Source organism: Gordionus sp. m RMFG-2023, chromosome 4 (assembly GCF_954871325.1).
Source record: "Gordionus sp. m RMFG-2023 chromosome 4, tfGorSpeb1-WG-v2, whole genome shotgun sequence".
NCBI classification, from domain to species: Eukaryota; Metazoa; Nematomorpha; class Gordioida; order Chordodea; family Parachordodidae; genus Gordionus; species Gordionus sp. m RMFG-2023.
In genome coordinates, this window is record NC_088778.1 from 21,456,490 (window position 1) to 21,478,018 (window position 21,529).

At 25.9% G+C, this 21,529-nt stretch overlaps 1 protein-coding gene across 1 annotated transcript in view; it reads right to left on the reverse strand.

Annotated features, from left to right (window-relative positions):
* Positions 1 to 1,589: 1,589 nt before the first annotated feature.
* Positions 1,590 to 21,529, reverse strand: part of LOC135928713 (uncharacterized) — a 38,237-nt gene continuing 18,297 nt past the window's right edge. The window contains exons 3-6 of the mRNA XM_065465169.1: positions 3,821 to 4,083; positions 2,774 to 3,706; positions 2,090 to 2,716; positions 1,590 to 1,694 (exon numbers count right to left, since the gene is read on the reverse strand). Of these exons, the coding sequence (XP_065321241.1) occupies positions 1,590 to 1,694; positions 2,090 to 2,716; positions 2,774 to 3,706; positions 3,821 to 4,083 (1,928 nt within the window). The remainder of the gene's footprint in view (positions 1,695 to 2,089; positions 2,717 to 2,773; positions 3,707 to 3,820; positions 4,084 to 21,529) is intronic.

Here is a 21,529-nt window from a genome sequence, read left to right on the forward strand (position 1 = left end):
ACTTTGTATTGTTACTCGAGTGTAAATAGTCAACGGAACGTGAAAGTATAGCTACATCTCAATCCCTATGCGAACTGGGCATTGGATAATTTGTTTCCTCTACTACATTTGCAAACCAACTAAATAAATCAAGATTGAGTAACGAATTCTCAGTTGGTTTGATTATAATATAAATGAGTTCTCGGATACCGATAGAAGATGATGTGAATAATACGATTGATATGGATAAAGGAGAGCGTAGATCAATTATTTTTGACAAAATTTAGAATAAAAATACCCCTCAATATGAATATGATTTTAATTTAGTAATCTTGGAGAATTTATGGAATGATGATATGAAGCATTAAAAAATTTTAGGAATGTTTGATTTAAGAATATTTTGCTTTGTTTTTATTGAGGTTTTTTTCTAGGAATGTTTGGATAATAATTGAGTCATCTATTGGTAGCCCAAGGGCACAGATTTTGTCTTTGGTCATAAATAGGTATAGGATGGGGGAAGAATATTTTGCTCTTAATTAAATTTCTAATTTTGAAGTTTAGTTATTGAAAGCTAAGGGTAATCATGAGGGCTTTATTATTTTATTTAATCTAGGCTTTCGAGTATAGCGTCATCCAAAACGTCCAGGTTAAGGCCAACAATTAATATTTATATCCTGAATTGTTATGTTTCTGTTGAAGTTCTTTTTGCCCGGTAAAAATAAAAAATCTTTTGGAAATGAAAACGATGATGGTACAAATCGAGTTTGAAACGTTATGATACAAATCGATTCTGTTTTAAAAATTTAAAGATGCCAAAATTGCAATATACGTTTAAATTCAAAATGGGGGGCTGCACTGAAGTTGGTCCCATGTTTTGTTCTTCAAATATCTCAAAAAGGTGGTACAAATTGAACTGAAAACGATACAAATTGAACTGAAAACGGCACAATTCGGTTCAATAGATAAACCATTAAAAATTCAAAGTGTGGGGGGGGGGGAAATTTCACGAACTTAATACATATAATATTTTGAAAAATTTTATACCTAATTTATATTCGCTCTATTGTAAAACTGCATAAATATTCAAAGAAAAAGGAAACTAAATAATGAGTAAACCGTGAAATAAATGGTAAAAAACGCGGTATTTTAATTAAAATATTTATATAAAAATGTGTAGCTAAGTGGGTTACACCAATTCGAAGACACCGGATTAGTTTAAAAAAAGAACACATAACGATCGCCGATTTTCGATGTATAATTGGCTAAGAATATTAGCACACATAATCGATAAAGATAAAAGGATTAGATTGTTTGTGGATAACCATTTTAAATTTCCACTTATTTTATGTCAACTTTAATTATTTAAATGATAATTATTCTTCTGTATTAATTTGAACGTTTGATTAAATTTAACATTTTTACTATTGCAGTAATGTGGTACTTTGGCTTATATTGGAAAATAAATGAAAGATTCTTTTTGATATGTTTTATAACATAGTGTGAATTTTTATTTTAGATTTTCTGCATCAACAGTCCTTAAGGCTCATATATCTCCGGACCACTCTAAAATAAAGGATAGATTTTATATTGACATGTGTCGCATCTTATTTTTAGTTACTCCTATTTTTAGTGATTCCTCTACAATGGTCAAAAATTCCTCTTAATCCTAACCCCGAGCTAGCCGGCGCTCCAAATTTTATGACTACCATCTTCCCCTACATGTTCCGTATTTTAATTAATGATATGAATCAAATGTAACACTTATAATATACTATCTATATTAATATAATTAGATATGATGCTGTATGTGTATAATTTTAAACAACGGCTTGCATTTTGTAAATTTATCGATTCAAATATTATTATTTTCAATTGTAAAGGTGCTTTTATAATTATTAAATTATAAAATTTATATTACCATCATTGTCTCATCTCGTAATTGTTCATTTCACTTGAATTTCTTAAGAAAATATAAATAACTGATTAAGGATACAAGTATAAAATAAATATCAAAAGATGTTAGAATATCAAATATTATAATAATCACCATTAAAAAGATTAATAAAAATTAAAGTATATTGAAGATAAAATATATATTTTAAATTAATACCCTGAAACATAGTATGTCTTTAAAAGCTTTTCTAAACTGAATATTATAAGTGGCATAAATGGCAGGATTCAAACAAGAGTTAAAATAGCCTAGCCATGTAGCAAATGTGAATAGTGATATAGGCATACAATGGTTGCAATATGGGTCCATAACGTACATAGTAAAATAAGGAACCCAACAAATTGTAAAACTTCCAATAATAATACCCAGCATTTTTATGGCCTTCCGCTCTTTGTTACTATTTTTTTTTAGGCTAATTGATTTTTTTTTCAAATTGATTAACTCCTTTTTATTGGCTTTAGAAGATATAGCGTTTACTACTAATGGCTTAGTTAATTCAAGGCTTTTATTTGTAGACGAGCTAGTTGGAAATTGATTCGAGATATTATTCGCATTAGATGAAATTGGGAAATTTTTATGTGATGGCTTAGAGATATCGCCATTGATCATCTTGGGGATAGTTGTTTCATTAAAACCATTACTTTTATTTTCTGACAGATTAGTCAATTTATTTATCACAGATAGTGTGTTTTCATGGCTTGGCTTATGATTACTCAAAGTGCTGAAAACGTTAGAGGAATCAGAGTCCATCTCTGATTCTTTTATCGCGTGTTCATTTTTGTGCACCTGTAGGAAAAAAAAACAAAACATTATTCAAAAAAAAAGTGAATTAAAGAATCGTACTTTCGATAATCCAAATGTCATCGCTTTGTTATACCGACTTAAATTGAGGCGAGCTTTTATAGCTCTTTGCCGTACGATTGCAAAAATATGATAGTAAGCAAAAAAGATGACAGACATTGGAACTACGAATGTTAATACAGTGGTCCATAGTGCGAAAGAAGGTGATATATGCGATAAATATGAACATTGTTCAATAGCTAGATTATTATTTGCTGAACTACTTTTATTCTTGTTCCAATGATATATTAACGATGGTTGAAATTTTTGAGGAATTTCGGTAGTGGTATCTGTGTAAACAAGTTTATGTTGCCCAAAATTCAAATGTGATTGAATATAATTTACATAGTTTAGAAAATATTTACACCGTTTAACTCTTAAAGGGAGTTTATTAGAATGAAATTGAGACACATTTTTTAAGTAAAAATATTTACTTATCATTTTGGATATAGACCCGTTTTTTAAAGTGTGATATTTATCAAAATGGCATTCCTTTAGACTAACATTGTGATTAATATGCTTAAGAATTGGAATAAAATGATGATTGCTCCTAACGGTATTGTATACAATTTCCAGAGTGTCGTCATAAGATTCATTTTTTGTATAATTGATTGGAACTAAATCGTTTAAAATGTAATTGGTATAATTCAAAGAATTTATATTAGGCACGATTATATGTCTTTTTACGATAGAATTAACGTTGTCGGTTTGAGTATTCTTTGTTAAGAGTGTATCAACAATTTGTACCACTCCCCATGATATTGTTATTGAAACAATCCAAACAAGTAATATTGATAAATATGTCACTATTCTGACATTTTTTGAAAAAGAAAGTTTTACCCAAGGTTTGGTGACTTCTATATATTGTTCTATGGCTATCAAACAAAGATTTAATATACTCGCCGTGCTTAGCAAAAAGTCTAATGAAACGTAGACCTTTGTAATATGAATTTAAATATATATATGTAGTTAGGTTATATTATATTTACCGATTTAGTTATAGTATAATATATTATAAAATACAAATTATTTTTTTAAAATGTAATTTACCTTACAATAAGCCTGTGAAAAAAGCCATTTGCGTAGAATTAAATTCAAGCTTGAAAAGGGAACTACGGTCAAACTTATTAACAAATCGGCAAAAGCTAAGGAAAGAATCATATAATTCCGCGTAGTGCGTAGTTTCGGATAAATCAAGATAACTAAAATCACTAAAGAATTTCCTACAAACATCCACAAGTTCATCAAACATATGACCGAGCCTAAGGTAATTGATCTGAATAATTCGAATGTTTCCATAATTCTAAGAATGTCTTAAATGAGCGCAGAAATGCATCTAAAAAAATTTAAGATATAATTCCTTGCACTCTTATAGAGAAATAATTCTGAAATCATCGAATTCCGTGAAAAGGTTATATCTACACATCTAAGAAAAAAAAAATTAAAATTAATTAAGATAGAAGAAAATTTATATCTTAATGGTGTTTTAACTTTAAATATAAAGGGAAATAAAGAAGAACCACATATTTAAATCAATATGGTGAACATAATTCATTTATGTTAAATCCTTATTTATTATTTTATTAACGGGCCATTTTTTTTATCCCGAAATTGAATATCTTTCATGCATTTAGTTTTATTAACTTGTTATAATATTATTTTTTCCTTTCAAAATATCAATATATATTTAAGATTGTAATCTTTTTTCTTTATTGAAAAGACTTAAATATAAATAATGATCAATAAAATATATATTAGTAGAACTAGAGGTTTATTAAAAATAATTATTTTTTTATAATTTCCTAAAATATTAATATTATTTAGAAATGGATTGTATTTTGCTTAAATATTTAATTAAAATGTATTTTGGGGGGAAATTGAATAAAAAATTTTCAAATAATAAATTTTCTTAAATATATTTCCGCAAATTTAAAATGTTTTTTTAAAATTATATATTCAATAATTTATAGAAAATATTTTTTTTGCGATAATCATTATTTAATTATTTTTTTTAATATCCATTCAAAACTAAATAAAATTATTTTAAAAAAATGAATGTTCTAAAAACAAAAAGGAACATAAAATAATTTTATTCCTTAAAATTCATTTTTATTTAGAAAAATTATGGGGAGAATATTCATACAGGTGTTGAACCAAACCCAACCGCGAAACAGAAAAAAACCATTATAATTTTTTGAACCGTAATCATATCCGAAACTTTATTTTTAAAAAAGCTCAACAGGAGAAAGCTAAATTTCTAAAAACTTTGGAACGGGGTTGAACCTGTTCGTGACGGTTTTAAGTATTGTATTTATTTTTAATTGAACATAACATAATTTGAAATATTTATATATTTATATAAATACAATATATTTCATTATTCGTTCTAAATTCAATAAAAAAAATAGTACAAATTTGTTATTTCTTATTCATGTTTATATATATTAAAAGAAAAGAAATTCAACTTATTTGCTTTAAATTATGTTTGGCTTATAAAATATTAGATTTAAGGGGTTTATTAAATTAATATACATATCATGATAAATTTTTTTAAATCCAAAACTAATAAAAAAAAGTGAAACGAAAAGAACCGATATGAATATCTAAACCGGAACAATCTATAATTTCTTGAAAATTACCAGAATGGAACTCCGCGCAAGGAGAAAATTTTGTTTCATGCATTTAACAGAGAATTAAAATTTTTTAAAAAAGTTATACTAAGAATACTACTTATAATCAATCTACAAATTATTTTATTTTACTATAAATATATTGTATATAAAAATATTTATAATTCATATTTTAAGTTGATTTAGAGTCCCGCAAGACAGGCCCGTCCCCGGACAGAATTGGAAATATTGTTAATAAAATATAGGTCCGATCCGTGGTTCGAAATAATTATAAAAAGATGTTGGAAATATTATTTAATTATTCTTAAAATAAAGAGTATTAAAATTGATTATTTAAGATTATACATATATCAATCATAGTTATCTATGATCATTGGCGTATGGCGGGAGGGGGGGTGCCACCCCCCTTCCCCAAACCAAAAAATGCAGATGCCGGATATATTTTTCAAAAATATTATTGTTTATATTAATTTATATTTGTTAATATTTTATTTATTCATATCTCATATTAAATATATATTTAATTACATTTATTATCACATTTATCTACTAAGTTATTTTATCAATTAATTTCGATTTCAAGTTTTCCGGCGTAATATTTAATTATTATTTTCAAATTTATAGTGGCGTAATATTTATCTACCATTTTCAAATTTCTAGTCAAATAATAATTATTTCTGAAACTTCTTGTCCAACAGGGAAAAAGAAATTGCAACCTTGTCCAACGAGATAGAGTCTCTGCCATCAAGCAGTAACAGCTTTTAAGGAGTTAGAAGAGTCAATTATTTGCTATTACTGAAATATCACAATGGCCTGAAAGAAATATTTCCTCAGAAGCAAGAAAATTATTGGATTCAATGCTTATTCCAAATTTTATTTCTCATTGGAATGTATTATTTAATTATACAACTATTTTAAGTATTACTTTTCAAAAACATGACATTGACTTAATTAAGAAGATGAGAATAGCGGAGAGAATTTTATCAGAACTCAAGGAAATTAGGGCTAATGTTGATGAAGAATTTCATATTTTATTGTTGAGTCAAAAGCAGAGCTATACGTGTTTAATATTTGTCTCCCTCGACTTGTAGCAAGGTAAGCTCATCGTTAAAACATTAATATAGGATCAGTAGAAGAGTATATCTTAAATACAGATACATTTATAACCCAAATAAATGAATTTTTAATTTATCATGCAGCACTTACTAATCTGCAAATATTACTTCCACAAAAGCCTTCCCAACCTTTTTCAGATGGTGATAGAAAAAAAAATATTTGTTAGATTTTTATTATGAAGATGTTAAAGTATCTTATGATGCCTTACTAGCTGAATAACTATGTTTATAAGATTAACTATGGTTGATATAGTCCCAAAAAATGCTATGGATGCTCTGCATTTTTCAAACACATTTTAGATTAAATTCTCAATGTATTAAAAGGGTTTATATGAGAGAACATTCTCTTTTTTAAGAAGAATAACAGAGGCCTGCAGAAGTACCATTTGCAGGGCACGGCCCGGATTTTTTTTAAAGATTTTTTACGGCCCGGCCTGGGTTTTTTTAAAAAAATTTTCAAAATTTTAGGCCCGACTCGGTTTTTTTTAAAAAATTTTCAGGCCGGGCCCGGCTTTTTTTTAAATAAAATTTTCAGGCCCGGCCCGGATTTTTTTAAAATAAATTATATTTATTTTTGATTTTTATAGCTAATAATAACGATTTCAAATATAGGCTGTTTTAAAAATACAGCCCGGATTGGGTGTTTTTTTAAATAATTCAGGTCCGGCTTGGGTGTTTTATTAAAAAAAATTCGGGCCCGGCCCGGGTATATTTAAAAAAATTAAAATACTGTCCGGCCCGGGGGCCGGGCTTGCAGGTCTCTGAAAAACATACCAAGAAGTACAACATCTGAAAGTAGATTGAAAGGTTTGGATCTTTTGAATATTCATAGGCATTTGACGACAAGCAAGGATGAGATAATTGAAAATTGATTGGATTTTACATTGTAAATATATAACATACAAAATGCAATTATTCCTAAGAAACTTTTTGTGTAAAGGCTTAAAAAGTTCAAATTTCTATTTTGGGTTATTTAAGTGATTCTTCATATATAATTTTTTTATAATTCACATTAATTTAAAATTGTGTATTAGAAATAGTTATTAGTCCTAATAAATTAATGCTTGATATTTTTAAAAAACAATAATATTTCTTAAAAAATTTTATTATCCCCACCCAGACCAAATTTCTGCGTACGCGCCTGTCTATGATTGATATTATTGTATAGCATAAATTTAAATAAAGTAAAACCATTACCGCTAAATTAATACATAACATTAAAATAGGGAATAAAATATTAGTTTGAGATTTCTATCAAAATATCGGACAAAGATCAGACCTAGATCTAAAAAAAAGTTCAAATATTCTTCTTTTTTTTACTTGAAAATTAATTTTATAAAATTATTTTTCTGATTTTTCTTCCTATGGTTTGATCAATTTAAGTTTCTAAGCATTATCATCGTTTTTCTTCTGTCGAGCGATCGAATTAAAGTCAACAAATATTTTCATTTTGAGATTAAATTAAAACCAACAAATATTTCTATATTTTATAAAAAACATAATATTAAATTTGGCAGTAGTTTTGATTAATTAAAAATTTGCATTAAATTTAAATTTATAAAAAAAATATAATCATAGAATAGCTTTATAATTTAAAACTCAAAAGAGGTGTCTCTCTCCTTTTAAACATAAAGATTTTAAAATAACATTTTAGAGTATTTGACCATATGTGTTTTTTAAAGCAGTTTAACAAAAAAATATTATTTGATCAAAATTTAATTAACGATAAAGTTTGTAAGTAATGATTAAAATGGATTATAGGATTTTGCAAATATATTGTAAAACTCTCTAGAACTCTCGCAGATTTCTGTTCTTTTTATTTTAAATTATTATATTAGCAATTTTAGAAGTGAAATTTATTCTGTTTTTACTCCGTGTTACTTACTACTTAGGTTCCATCTTCGACTGATTTAATTATAATAGTGTATAAATAATTAATAAGGCTTATTTTTTCTTCTTCTCCCACACTATATCACTTACCATAATTGATTATGTTATGAAACATGTTTAAATTAAATTCAAAAACAAAAAAAACCTCTATCATTAATTAAGACTTCAAAGAGAATATTTTGGATTGCTTAAATAAAGGTATATTAATAATTCTTTTAAAAATTATAAATTTAATTGATCCTTTCTTTAGGAATTCTTAATTTTTTTTTAACCTTAGTCATTTTATAAAAAATGAATCTAATTTTTTGTCAGAAAATACTATATATTAATAGTTTTTAAAGATTTTAGTTTTTTATAATGAGGATGAAATATTTATTATCATAATTATAATAACCTTTTAATAATATATATTTTTCTCATTGTAAAAAAACAGAATTGGTAGAGGCCAATATTTTTTAACTTACAGAGGTTTTAAGATTTTATGGGTTTAATGCATATAATTATAAAAGACTTGCATAGCATCCGAAGACGGGAGTGTATATTCAAAAGGGGCCCTAAAATGGTATAATTATTAGAGACCTGCGGCCCTTAACCCGGCACGGAGTTGATTTTTTAAATATACACGGGTCGGGCTTAAATTTTTTTTAAAAAATACCATGGCCAGGCAGTATATTTTAAATCGCCTTTATTAGTTAAAAATAAATGTAATATTTTTAAGAGAATCAGGGCCGTGCAAATGGTACCTCTGCAGGTCTATATAATTTATTTTCTTTAAGAAATCCTTAAAAATTGTTTTTATTTATTTAAGAGATAGTAAAATGGCATTTTATAAGGCGTTATTTTTGTTATCATGATCACTAGAGATCGTTTTTAATTTAATTTTATAACATAGATATCAGAGATCTGCAAAACTTGTCCTGGTCTGTTCGAAAGCATAGCTATAACCCGGAGAAATGATATATAAAACACCGGACAACAAATCTCTGATTTTAAATTTGATAAATATTCTTTGAAATAACAATAGAAAAAATATTTTATTATTTTTTTGAAGCGTATATAGATTATTTTGTAAGTTTGATAGACTAAAAATCAAAATATAATAATTAGTCTACAAATTAATAACTATTTTATATATACCTCGAACAATAAAATAAAGGCAGAGATGGACTGGCCAGTGAGCATAGTGGGAAAATATCCCATGCCCTCGAGATTTTTAAAATTATTTTGGAGTCTTTAGGAAAGAATTTTTGGGCCTTAAAAAGGATATATTTAAAAAAAAATTGGTATAAAATCTAAATATGTATTCATTTATTAAAAATAAATTTAATTTTCTGGTGGAATTATAAGCGCAATAAAGAAATAAAAGGAAATTAGATATAAATATTTAGCCCTTATTATTTTTTTGAAGCGTATATAGATTATTTTGTAAGTTTGATAGACTAAAAATCAAAATATAATAATTAGTCTACAAATTAATAACTATTTTATATATACCTCGAACAATAAAATAAAGGCAGAGATGGACTGGCCAGTGAGCATAGTGGGAAAATATCCCATGCCCTCGAGATTTTTAAAATTATTTTGGAGTCTTTAGGAAAGAATTTTTGGGCCTTAAAAAGGATATATTTAAAAAAAAATTGGTATAAAATCTAAATATGTATTCATTTATTAAAAATAAATTTAATTTTCTGGTGGAATTATAAGCGCAATAAAGAAATAAAAGGAAATTAGATATAAATATTTAGCCCTCAATAGTCGAATAATAAAATTATTTCCCTATTTTCATTGGTTCTTAAAATGTGGATCCATGGAATCAAATAGGTAAGGCATTTTATTTGTGTAATTATTGTCTTAAAATGAATAGCCGCAAGTAAATATTAATTAATTTATATAAATATATATTATAGCCGCATTTTTTTCCGACAATATGTTATAGTTTCAATTTTGAATAGTTTTTTGAGCGCGTTTTTATAAGTTTAAACATTTGATTTTACCAGAAATGTATTCCACCAATTTGGAATATCTACCCTATGAATATCAGACAATTTTGCCATGAACTTTCGAACTTATTATAATTTAATAGTTTTCCCATAGCTTAGATAAAATTATCTACAACTCATAAGATAGGTATAAACATGCTGAAATACATTTCCGGTAAAATCAAATTTTTAAATTAAAAAAACGCACTCCAAAAATGATTTAAAGTTGTAAAAATAACCCATTGGTGGGAAAAAACACATTGCCGCTAACATATAAATGCAATATTTATAGTATATATATAAAAAGAAAATTATCTCGTTTTGTGTCCTATGCTCCAATTTTTTAAAGCCAAACCTTTAGCGGCAGATGCGAGGTTTAGTGAAATGCTATCGGTTTAGAGTCCTGCTCAATGTTATTATTGGACAAAGCTAAACACCATTGCATTAACAACTCTATACTTATTTCACTTTTTTTAAAAAAATATTATATTATATTTTTATGTGCTCTAAACATTTTTAAAAAAATCGAACGCGTTCGCGTTCAACGTTCATTGACAAAAATCGAACGCGTTCACGTTCAAATTCAAAAAAAGGAACGCGTTCAAGTTCATGAACGCGTTCATACGTTCAAAATTTTATGTTTAAAAATTTAATTTAATATAAATAAATGCCTTATATTTTTCAACACAATATATTAGCCATGATAAAAAATAATAGTTTTATTTTGATAATATAATTATAAATACAATATAATAGAGCTATAAAAAAATAAATTTATAAAAAAATTTTCTTATTAATTTTTAATAATAATTGCTTTTCAAAATTTTCATCTGATAGGCATGAACGCTTGTCATTTAATACAGCGTTAGCTATACTAAAAACTCGCTCAACAAGGGCAGATGAAGGGATTGCGGTGTTATACTTGATAAACAATTCTTTTAAAAGGGGGAATTTATTAAAAACATTTAATGTTTTATCCATTGTTTCAAAAAATTGAGCTATGTTATCATCCTCCAATCTGCCCTCTTCTTCCTCGTCAAAAAAAAAGGATATCTCGGAATTAATTTTAAAACAGTAAAATATTTTTGATATTTGGGCTATGGTAATTCTAATTCATCTAATATTGAATTTTGTTCAGAATCTGATGATGAAATATTTATATCCATGCAAATGCTAATCTATTAAATTAAAATATAAAATATTCAAATTAATAAACTTTAATCTTATTTTCTCTAGCAGTAGCACTATGGTACGTTAATTGCAATATGAAAAAGGAAAAAGTAAAAACAGCTGATTAAAAAATATAAGACTTTTTTGTTAAAAAATTGGATTAAATATTAATTTTTCAAATAAATAAAAATATAAGACTTTTTTGTTAAAAAATGCGGATTAATATTAATTTTTCAAATAAATAAAAATAAAAAGTGTTTTTAAAATTGAACGAACGTAAAATTGAACGCGTTCATCAAAGAAAAGGAACGCGTTCACGTTCAAAGTTCGTCAAAAAAAGGAACGCCGTTCATCACCTTTTTTCAAAAAAACGAACTTCGTTCACGAACGCGTTCGTTTACAACACTATATTTTTATATTTGGTTTTTTTATTTTAATATTATAAAAATATACCTGAGCTTTTATATAATTCGGTTACTCACTGAATCACGGGGAAATGTTTGATTTTTTTTTTTAATTTATTTTTTTTAATATTATTATTTTTTTTAATATTATTATTTTTTTTAATATTATTATTTTTTTTTAAATATTATTTTTTTTTAAAAAAAAATAAATGATCATCTGCAATTTGTTGGAAATTTTTATCATAATTCATTAATTTTACAATAAAATTGAGTATATTTAAAAACACTGTATATAATATTGTTTTCAGTTATTATAATCTTATTAAAATTGTATCGCATAAATTACAAACAATAAAATAGTTAGGACTATTATTAAATCAAATACTAAATAATTAATCAACTTATTGGAATAAAAAATTTTGTGGAAAAAGGTTAATATTTCAAAAAAGAAATAGTTATTTTTAGATTTAAAAGTAAGCACTTTGGTGAATGACCCATAAAATTAAATATGATTTAATTGATACTCTTATATATAATATTGTTTTCAGTTATTATAATTTTATAAAATTGTATCGCTCAAATAAAATACCAAATTAGACAATTTATAGTTAAATTGTTAAAATTAAAATATGACTTCATTCTACCAGACTAAACAATAAAAAAAAATTTTTTTTAATTAAAAAAACTAAATAAAAAAAAAATAATGTTAAAAATTTCCCCGTGATTCAGTGAGTTACCGATATAGCATTTTCTGATTCCCCACATTTATTATTCCCCGTTATTTGCCAGAAGCAGCCTTTACCATAATATAAAATAAAGCAAATGTATATAAAACAGAAAAGATTTAGTAAATATATTACATGAAAAAATAAGAAATATACTATAAAATTAAACTTAATAAATCTAATATATGGAAGATTATCTTAAATCATTTCTTTATTAAAGACGGATTGGCAAGTTTATAAATTAACTTGAATAATTTATTCAACTCAAAGAACGAGTAAATCTTTTAAATGGACATAAATATTAAAAAGATAAGATTTCTTTTAAATTTTAATATTAGAAGAGTAGATTTCAAATAAAATCGGGGTTTATGGTGGGAAGCCCCACAACTATGTGGTTTTTTAAATGTCCCATAAGGCCTCTAGCCTCTCAGTCCGTCCCTGAGTGAATGTCTTAAAGACAAATTAAAATAATGTGGTTGGTTTATTGTAAGTTATTTCCTAATAAATGATAAAATTTAATAAACTATATTAAAAAAATAACCAGTAATATTAGTTGGATTTGATTATTATATTAAATTGTTTCATTAGTAACCAGTAGGGTTAAACGGCTCTATTTGAGCCGATTTTTTAAAACGGCTAACTCAATATTTTCGCCAGAAAAATATTACCTAACTTCGAGATAACAAATGTCCACACTTTTGTGCCATCTATGAGCAAAATCTTAGACTTGCATAATATTTTTCTGGATAAAATTAGTCGTTTTTAATGGGACCAAAACGAGCAGTTTAACAACACTAATAGTAATTAATTATTTCTCTTTAATATTTTATGTAATTTTTGACTAAAAATTATAAATTAGTCTCTTGAATTAATAACTATATTATTTACATAGAATAGTAGAGTATGTAAGGGCAAATAAATTGCGTGATTTGCCTAAAAAATAATAATTATAGTGAATAATTTGAAAACAATTTTTCTTTTCCTTTAAAAATTAGTTAAGTCGAGAAATTTAAATATTTTTGAAATGGAAATATGAGAAGTGAATGGATGTGATATGTCATTCTATGATAAATTTTTAAATATATTATATATTTTTTTATTATAATGTTATTAAATTGTAAAATATTCCGCCTCGGGTTTTATAATTTTTGGCCCGGACCGGGTTAATATTTTAAGGCTCAATCCGGGATGTTGAAAAAAAAGTTTCATAGGCCCATCCGGTTTTGAAAAAAATGCTTATAATCAGATTTTGATCCAAGTCCGCAGGTCTCTGATGTGTTTAAAAGTAGCGAAAATAATATTTAAAAAAAAGAGCTATCGCTTAAAGCTACCTAATAAGTAGTAAGCTATCGCCTAAAGCTATAAAAATAATAGCCTATAACTAGGTAAAAAACTGTTTATAATTTTCGATGGTTTATCTATATTTGATGCAAATGTTATAGGGACAATTGTATCAAAGAAGATTAGAGTTAACAAAAAGTAAGAATTAGAAAAACAAAATTTGTAGACCCTCGAGTTCAGAATCACAAATTTATTCGTAAAAATCTATTTATTTTTATAAAAATTTTCAAGAAATAGCGAATCAAAATCTACAAGATAAAATCGTTAATTATTTATGAATTTTATGACCTATTGTTTTGTTTATATTTTATGGACATTTTTTATTAAAGCCTATATTTAACGATGTCTTCGATAATTTGAAAAAAATGTGAAATTCGATTTCTGGTATGATAGATAGATGGAATAGAATTATAATTAAAACCAAAAAGCAAAAAGCAAAAAGCAAAAGGAAATTATATTTATAAATATAATATATAATCGTTATTTAAATATTTAATTTCCGATTTTATATATAAGACTGGGTTAGTCACGTTATTAATTTAATACCTAAAATAAATTTTAGCTTAGTATCATGATCCTTTTTTTAAAATGGGTAAGGTAAACTTTTAAAAATAGATTAATAAATAAATAATTATGCTTTCATTCCTAAAAAAATTAGTTCTCGATCTCATATCTTAAACCGAAGTGAATACCAATGTTTTAAATTAAATTACAATTTGTGTTTACTCTATACCAAAAAAAACATTTAACTTCTAGTTTAATTTCAACTATCTATTTTTTAAACAAACCCTATTTTTTTTATTTTTAAAACTTTCAAAAAAGCATATATATAAAAAACAGAAACCTACAGGCCCGGATTTGAACCCAGTCTGAAACGGGCCAAAAATTAATATGATTTTAAAAATTGGAGGGTTAGGGAATTATAAAAAAAATTAAAAAACCGGACCGAGACAATCCTCTTATCAGGTGATTTATAGGAACAATGCCCCAAGTAAATTATTCTGAATTGTAAATGGGGCTTCAAATAATTATCAGCAATTCCAAGTAGAAATCTAGGTCTTCTCCTTTTTAATGAGAATACACATGGCTCTTTCGCTTCGTCTTGTGCGCATATAGCTTCCTAAAAAATTTATAAATTGTTCCTTAGATTTTCTAGGACACTTCTTTACTCTGTAAATATGCGAAAGGCCACTTCCCAAGGCACAAAAACATCAATAATCTTATTTTATAAATGATTTCCAAATTTTTTTAGAGCCAAACCATTTATTCTCAAGCAAAAACAGAAGAACAGGTGGTATGAGTCTAATATCTTAGTCTCTTGGTTTTCAAGTTGCTTGGATTACATATGCATTGATATTTCGGTGTAAATTTATTAAATGTCTTTTTAGTTCAGCCGAATTCTGAAAATAAATAAATAAATACACGGATATTGAAAGCAATATTTATTCCATTTTTGGTGAGAAATTCCTTAAATCATCACATTATTAGGTGCGATCGATACGCCTTCTACCTAAAACAAGTCATTACGAAGGTCATTCGTCATATCAATTGATTGCTATTGGTTTCATATAGCTCCGTTTTTTAAAATGTTCTTTATATGTGCTATATTTTTTTAAAAATATTTTTGTAATCCCCGACTTGTTATTTTTATATGTATATTGTATATCCTTTTTACTTCCCTTTTGATAAAAAGTTATATTTCTTAGAAAAAAATAATGATAATATTTATTAATCAGTGAAAAACCATTTATATGTCTGTAATATTTATTTACTGTTTATATTTTCAATTTCGCTTTAAAACAATTTTCAAAAAAATTAACTAAAATTATACAAAATTTTAAAAATTCGGGGCGGTCCAAAAAAATGATCAAATATTTTTATAAAAAATCCCAGGCTGTGCCCAGCTCAAAAATAAAAATTTTTAAAAATCCGGGCCGGGCTTGAAAATAAATTTTTCTAAAAAAGCAGGCTAAGTCTAAAATATTTATTTCTTGAGCTTTCTGTTAAGAAATAAATAAGTAAAAATTGAGTGATTATTTATAATTTTATTTATAACTGCAAACTGACCTCTTTACTATGGATTTTACAATTGGAAAAAGGAATTAAGAATGTTTCATGAAAATTTAATTTCCTATGTATTTATTATGATTATGTGTTTTCATAGAAGATAATAAAGGAAAATTTATAATTGCGATTACTTTGAAAGCAAAATTGCAATTTATGATCAAGCATTGCATCAGTATAATATCATATTTATAACTTTTGATACAAGTTATGGTGTTGAAGTAGTATAAAGAAGATTCGAAATTTGTGCAATATTAAAACAGAAATTAATTTAGAATAAGATTGAAAATTCTCGCTATAATATTGGTTACAAAAAAACTATATAAGACCTATAAAATCAGTCGTATTTAAATTTAAAAAAAAATATTTCGTTACTTAGATATTCTTTAGGCATAAAGAAATACAAAGGCCATTGTTATGATGGCTAGATTTAGTTTGTATAAATATATATGCCTTACAAAGGAGTCTTCATAATGAAGAATTTAGAAAAATCTATGTAAATTGCACAGGCCATACATTAAATAGTTTTCCGTTCTAAATCGCTAATACACAAATCGCTAAAAATTAGGAATCTCGCTTATATATCTTAGAAAATTTTAAAGTAAATTAATTAATATTAATAGAATAAACACTCGTATTTTAGTTGAGATTTTAAAAAAATCTCTAAAAATGAAGGAAGTATCGTCCATATTCTTAAATTGGTAATCAAATTGGGGGCAATGATAATATTTCCATTATTTTTTGTAATTTCTGATAACTCAACTTAAATGCAAGTATTTAAACTTTAGCATCTATTAATATTAATTTCAAATTTACTTTAAAAATCTTCTAGGAGATATAAGAGAAATTTCCGATTTTTAGCGATTTAGAATATATCCCATTAAATATCAGTAAAATTCGCGATTTATAGTATTAAAACACCATTATCGTTTGTTCGAGCTTCTCCCCTGGAGATATTTTATTTATTCATTAATGAAAAGATCAATATGACCTATTCGTTGATATGTGCGAATAGTGTTATTAATTAGTAGACTTCTTCCGACTATCGAGGAAATCAACTAAAAACTTTAACGACTAATATAGTGAATTTGCTTATAATTTTATTTCTATTATATTTATTTTAATTTTGAATTTGTTTATTTTTAGCACCTGCTGGCACCGAATCTAATATTTTGTAAATTTTTTAAATTATTGTTATATAAATAGAAAAATAAGGTAGATTTTTAACCTACAATAAAATAAATATAATAAAAATAAATAAAAATAATAATAATAATTTTAGTCTTAAGCGACTAGTGTCTAAAGATTTTAGTCAATTTTTCGACTATAATTATTAGTTAGTCGTCTGTGAGTAACTATATTTAGCGATTAACAACACTATATGCGAATAATATAATTAATATCGATAGAAAGGAAATGAATAAATCATAAACTTTTACAAGAAGTAAGAAACATGCAGAGGTTACTATAATTTATTTTACACCAAATAAGGTTTTTTAAAAACTTTATATTTCTTATAATTATAGTTCGATATTTGGCTAAAAATCGGCTCAATCTACGCTTGCTGGGAAAAATACACTAAGCATTGCTCATTTATTTTTGCTTTCTTAAAGTGGAGCTATATTTTTAAAGAAAATAATCGAGGCTGAAGTGAGAGTTTTCGTATAAAAACAAGGTTTAGCTCCTTTTTAGTCAACTAAAAATAGAACAATTACCAACTTAAACATGATAACAATATTTGAGAGAGCATAAGTATTAAAAGGCCTAAATTCAAAGTTCGTCATTACAATTTTTAATTTAGAAATACCAGGTGCAGCAGTTATTCAATCCTCTTCCTCTAATCTTCAGGAGAAATCGAATTTATAAAACAAACATAATTACCCTTAAGAATAGTTTGCAATCCTCTGTCTTAATTAAAAGCCTTCGCGTTCTCCAGAATTTTTCCTGATTAGGCGGCAATCTTTATAACATTTTAGCCAAATCACCATATGTTGTTAAAGTGGAGCAGATGATTGGTGCGAATATGTAATTAGATGAATCAGCGCTGTATTTGGGATCTTAAAATTTTGAGCTCTGTTCAGAGCATCCTTGTTAAAATTGGCAGGGGAGTTCGTGTCCAAACAAGAAAAATCCCATATTAGAAACTTTCCTTGTGACCATGGAATTCGTGTAACTCCATCAAGACGCCTACAATTGGGAAAGAGATCAGAAGGCTCCAATGAGGTAGGAGAACCAGCTGACCTAAGTGCAAGAGATATGATTTAATTGCACCTTGAATGTTGGACTTGCCGACCGATTACGATTGTAATATAAAGGATGAAGCGTCATATTGTCATCATCAGTATGACATTTGCTGCATTTATATGGTAATGAAAAAGGATTTTATTGCAATATTTTCGAAAAAATAATATCAAAAAATTGCAAATTGTGTGAGATGTTAGATCTTAGTCTTATAGTTGCGTCACTGGGGGGGGGGGCATAAGAACTCGAGCTCCCTGAAAATTTTGAATTAATATGTTATATAAAAAAATCAATTTAATAAAAAAAAAATTGAGCCTCTTGAGATTGTAATGGCTAGTGAGACCACTGGTTTCATATCAAATCTTCTTTGATAATTTCTATTTATATATTATAATAATAACCTTCTGAAATATATTTTTTAAATTGTATGGTGGATTTATTCTAGCTTAAATACTAAAATTTAGAAATCGATATTGAATATTGAATCAAAAATATTAGAAGAAGACTTTTCAAATAATCTAATGATTAATATGTATAGTGATAAAGAAAGCTAAGCCAAAGAATTGAGGAACCTACTTTTATTAATAAATGTCTAAAGAGAGACAACATTTTTCTAGCTTAAAAAATATTATATCAGAAGAAAATTTCAAAAAGATACTCTTTATTTAATTCTATTAAATCCAATATATGAAATATTACTTTGGAAAAAAATGAGATAAAACCAATTTGATAGCTATTACTACTTATATTTTTTTATGTCTATAAAAAAGTAGGGCGAAGTATATCATATAAACGTCCTTATTGTTAATTATATCTAGGTTGAAAAATAGAAATTGAGAAAATTATGAAGTTAAATTAATTATTAAATATTATTTTGATCTCATATTTTTCAATAAATTTTATGATCTGCATTTAGTCTCTGGCTTATCAATCCCTAAAATATTTATATCAAGATCTACAGGTCGTATCAATGCTTTAATACGTCAGATTATGACTAGGTCTAGAGTACTGGAAATAAGTTGTAAAGTACATAATTTAAAAAAATCCTCTAACGCACGAGTTTATTGCCAAAATAAATTTTATTTTTCGACTAGGAATCAATATAATAAATATAAATTGCATAAATTAACGAGTTGAAAAAAAAACATGAGAGATCTTTTAAGCATCTTACGCTCCTCATATTTAGACTACCTTCATTCATAAGGGTCAAATTTTAAAAAATAGAGCGATTTCCAGCCATAAAATATCTAAAGTTGGGCAGGTTCTTAAAAGGGGATAAAATGTGTCCAAGAGGATCTTAAAGAAATAACATATTTGAATCATTTGATAAAGAGTAATTAACAGGCGAGATACTTTTTATGGAAAATTTATCACATCATTATCTATTTTATTTGAATAGTTAAAGATAAAATTAGATTTTATATAAACAGGGACTTCTACCCTTCCTCCCCTCCAATTTTTTTTACCCTACTCTCTCACTAGGAGGGAATCCTACCAAATCAAAATTAACAATTAAAGGAAACCCAAATAATCTCTCCCCCTCCCACCTCCTACAAATTTTATTAGCGTCTTCATAATTATCTACCACCCTCCAATTTCAATGAATATCGGGCATCATATCCCCTCTCCTCGTAATAGAAGTCCCGGGTCTATAAACTATGTTAATTCATAAAAATTGTAATCTAATCAAATCAACTTATCTCCAATTTTTTAAACCTCAGTAAAGAAAACCTTTTAAAAACTACTAAAATATTATAAAAGTAATATTAAAGCAAAACAAGATATAATAGGTGCCTTGCCTTAACAATGGACTGATAAATTCTTAGAAATATGAAAATTATTTAAATTTTTATAACTTTGAACTGGCTAAGCATAGAATTTTTTAAAAATTGATTATACTTGTTTTGTAATCATGGGCTGTTTAAATAGATAGAATCAATAGAATAATTAAATAATACGGGACAATATATTTTATAATATCTATCTGCTCTGATTATGTAAAATTTCTGCAGGCTTTATAGAAATCATTGATTATATTTTTATTTTCGATTATGTCTTAATTATAAAAAAAATATATAAAAAAAATTATCATAATAATTATATCTTGAATATTTTGTGAAATTTTAGATATAAATTAATTGATCACGAAATAAACCCAAATTTGCTATCAATTTTTGAAAGAAATAATATCTAAATTTATTTTATTTTCTAAAAATGGAATTAAAGATGAAAAATCCCAATTTAAAAAAAAATATTATTAAAAAATAATATCAAAAGAGTTAAACATAAAAAAAACAATTGTTGATAGCTGTATAATGTTTACTTAAATTATATTGAATTTTTATAATTCAATCTTATATCTTATATAAATCGACTATAAAATATATTATTGATATTGAATATTATTAAATGCTTCTAACAAATATGAAAAACAATCTAAGAATTGGAATATTCAAAAAGATAAACGTTCTACTGATGTTACATAAACAGAAATAATTTTATGCACATTGAAAAATTTCATGGTTAATTTAAGCTTTGATTGATACAATAAAAGTTTAACCTTTAAAAAAAACATAATATAACACATTATACGGGAATAGGCATAGGCTAAATCAGGAATAGGTGTTTGGAAGGTCGTGGCCCCTAGAAAATTTCAGCAGTATCATTTTCCTTTATTGTAAGATAATTGCACAAAATATTCCACATTAAATTCTACATATACTATAAATAAAATAAGACGTATACTATACATAAAATAAGACATATAGGATAAATAAAATTTGACTTGTACATATAAAATCGGATATGCAAGTAAAAATATTGGAACTAGAGAATAAAAAAAGTTATTAGCCGGGCCTCTGTCGCTTCCGGCCCTAGTCCTTGGAAGTTGCATGTAAAAAGCAGCACCTTCAAATGGCGTCCGAAGGATGAGCCTATATTTTATTATCTTGTAGGTTTATTTATTAAATAATAAAGACCAATGTTTTGCAAATGGTCTAATATCAGCATTGGTAGAAGCCTTCTAATTTGTCCTAATAATTTTAATATTCTAAAATATAATTTCTTCTAGGCGTTAATTAAATATAGATATTTTAAAATAAAACCAAATAATAAGTATTTTAAAATAGAATAGGGACCTAATAGAAAGGATTTTGCAAAAATCCTTAGAAGCCTTGGCTAAAATAAGATCATTTGAGAGA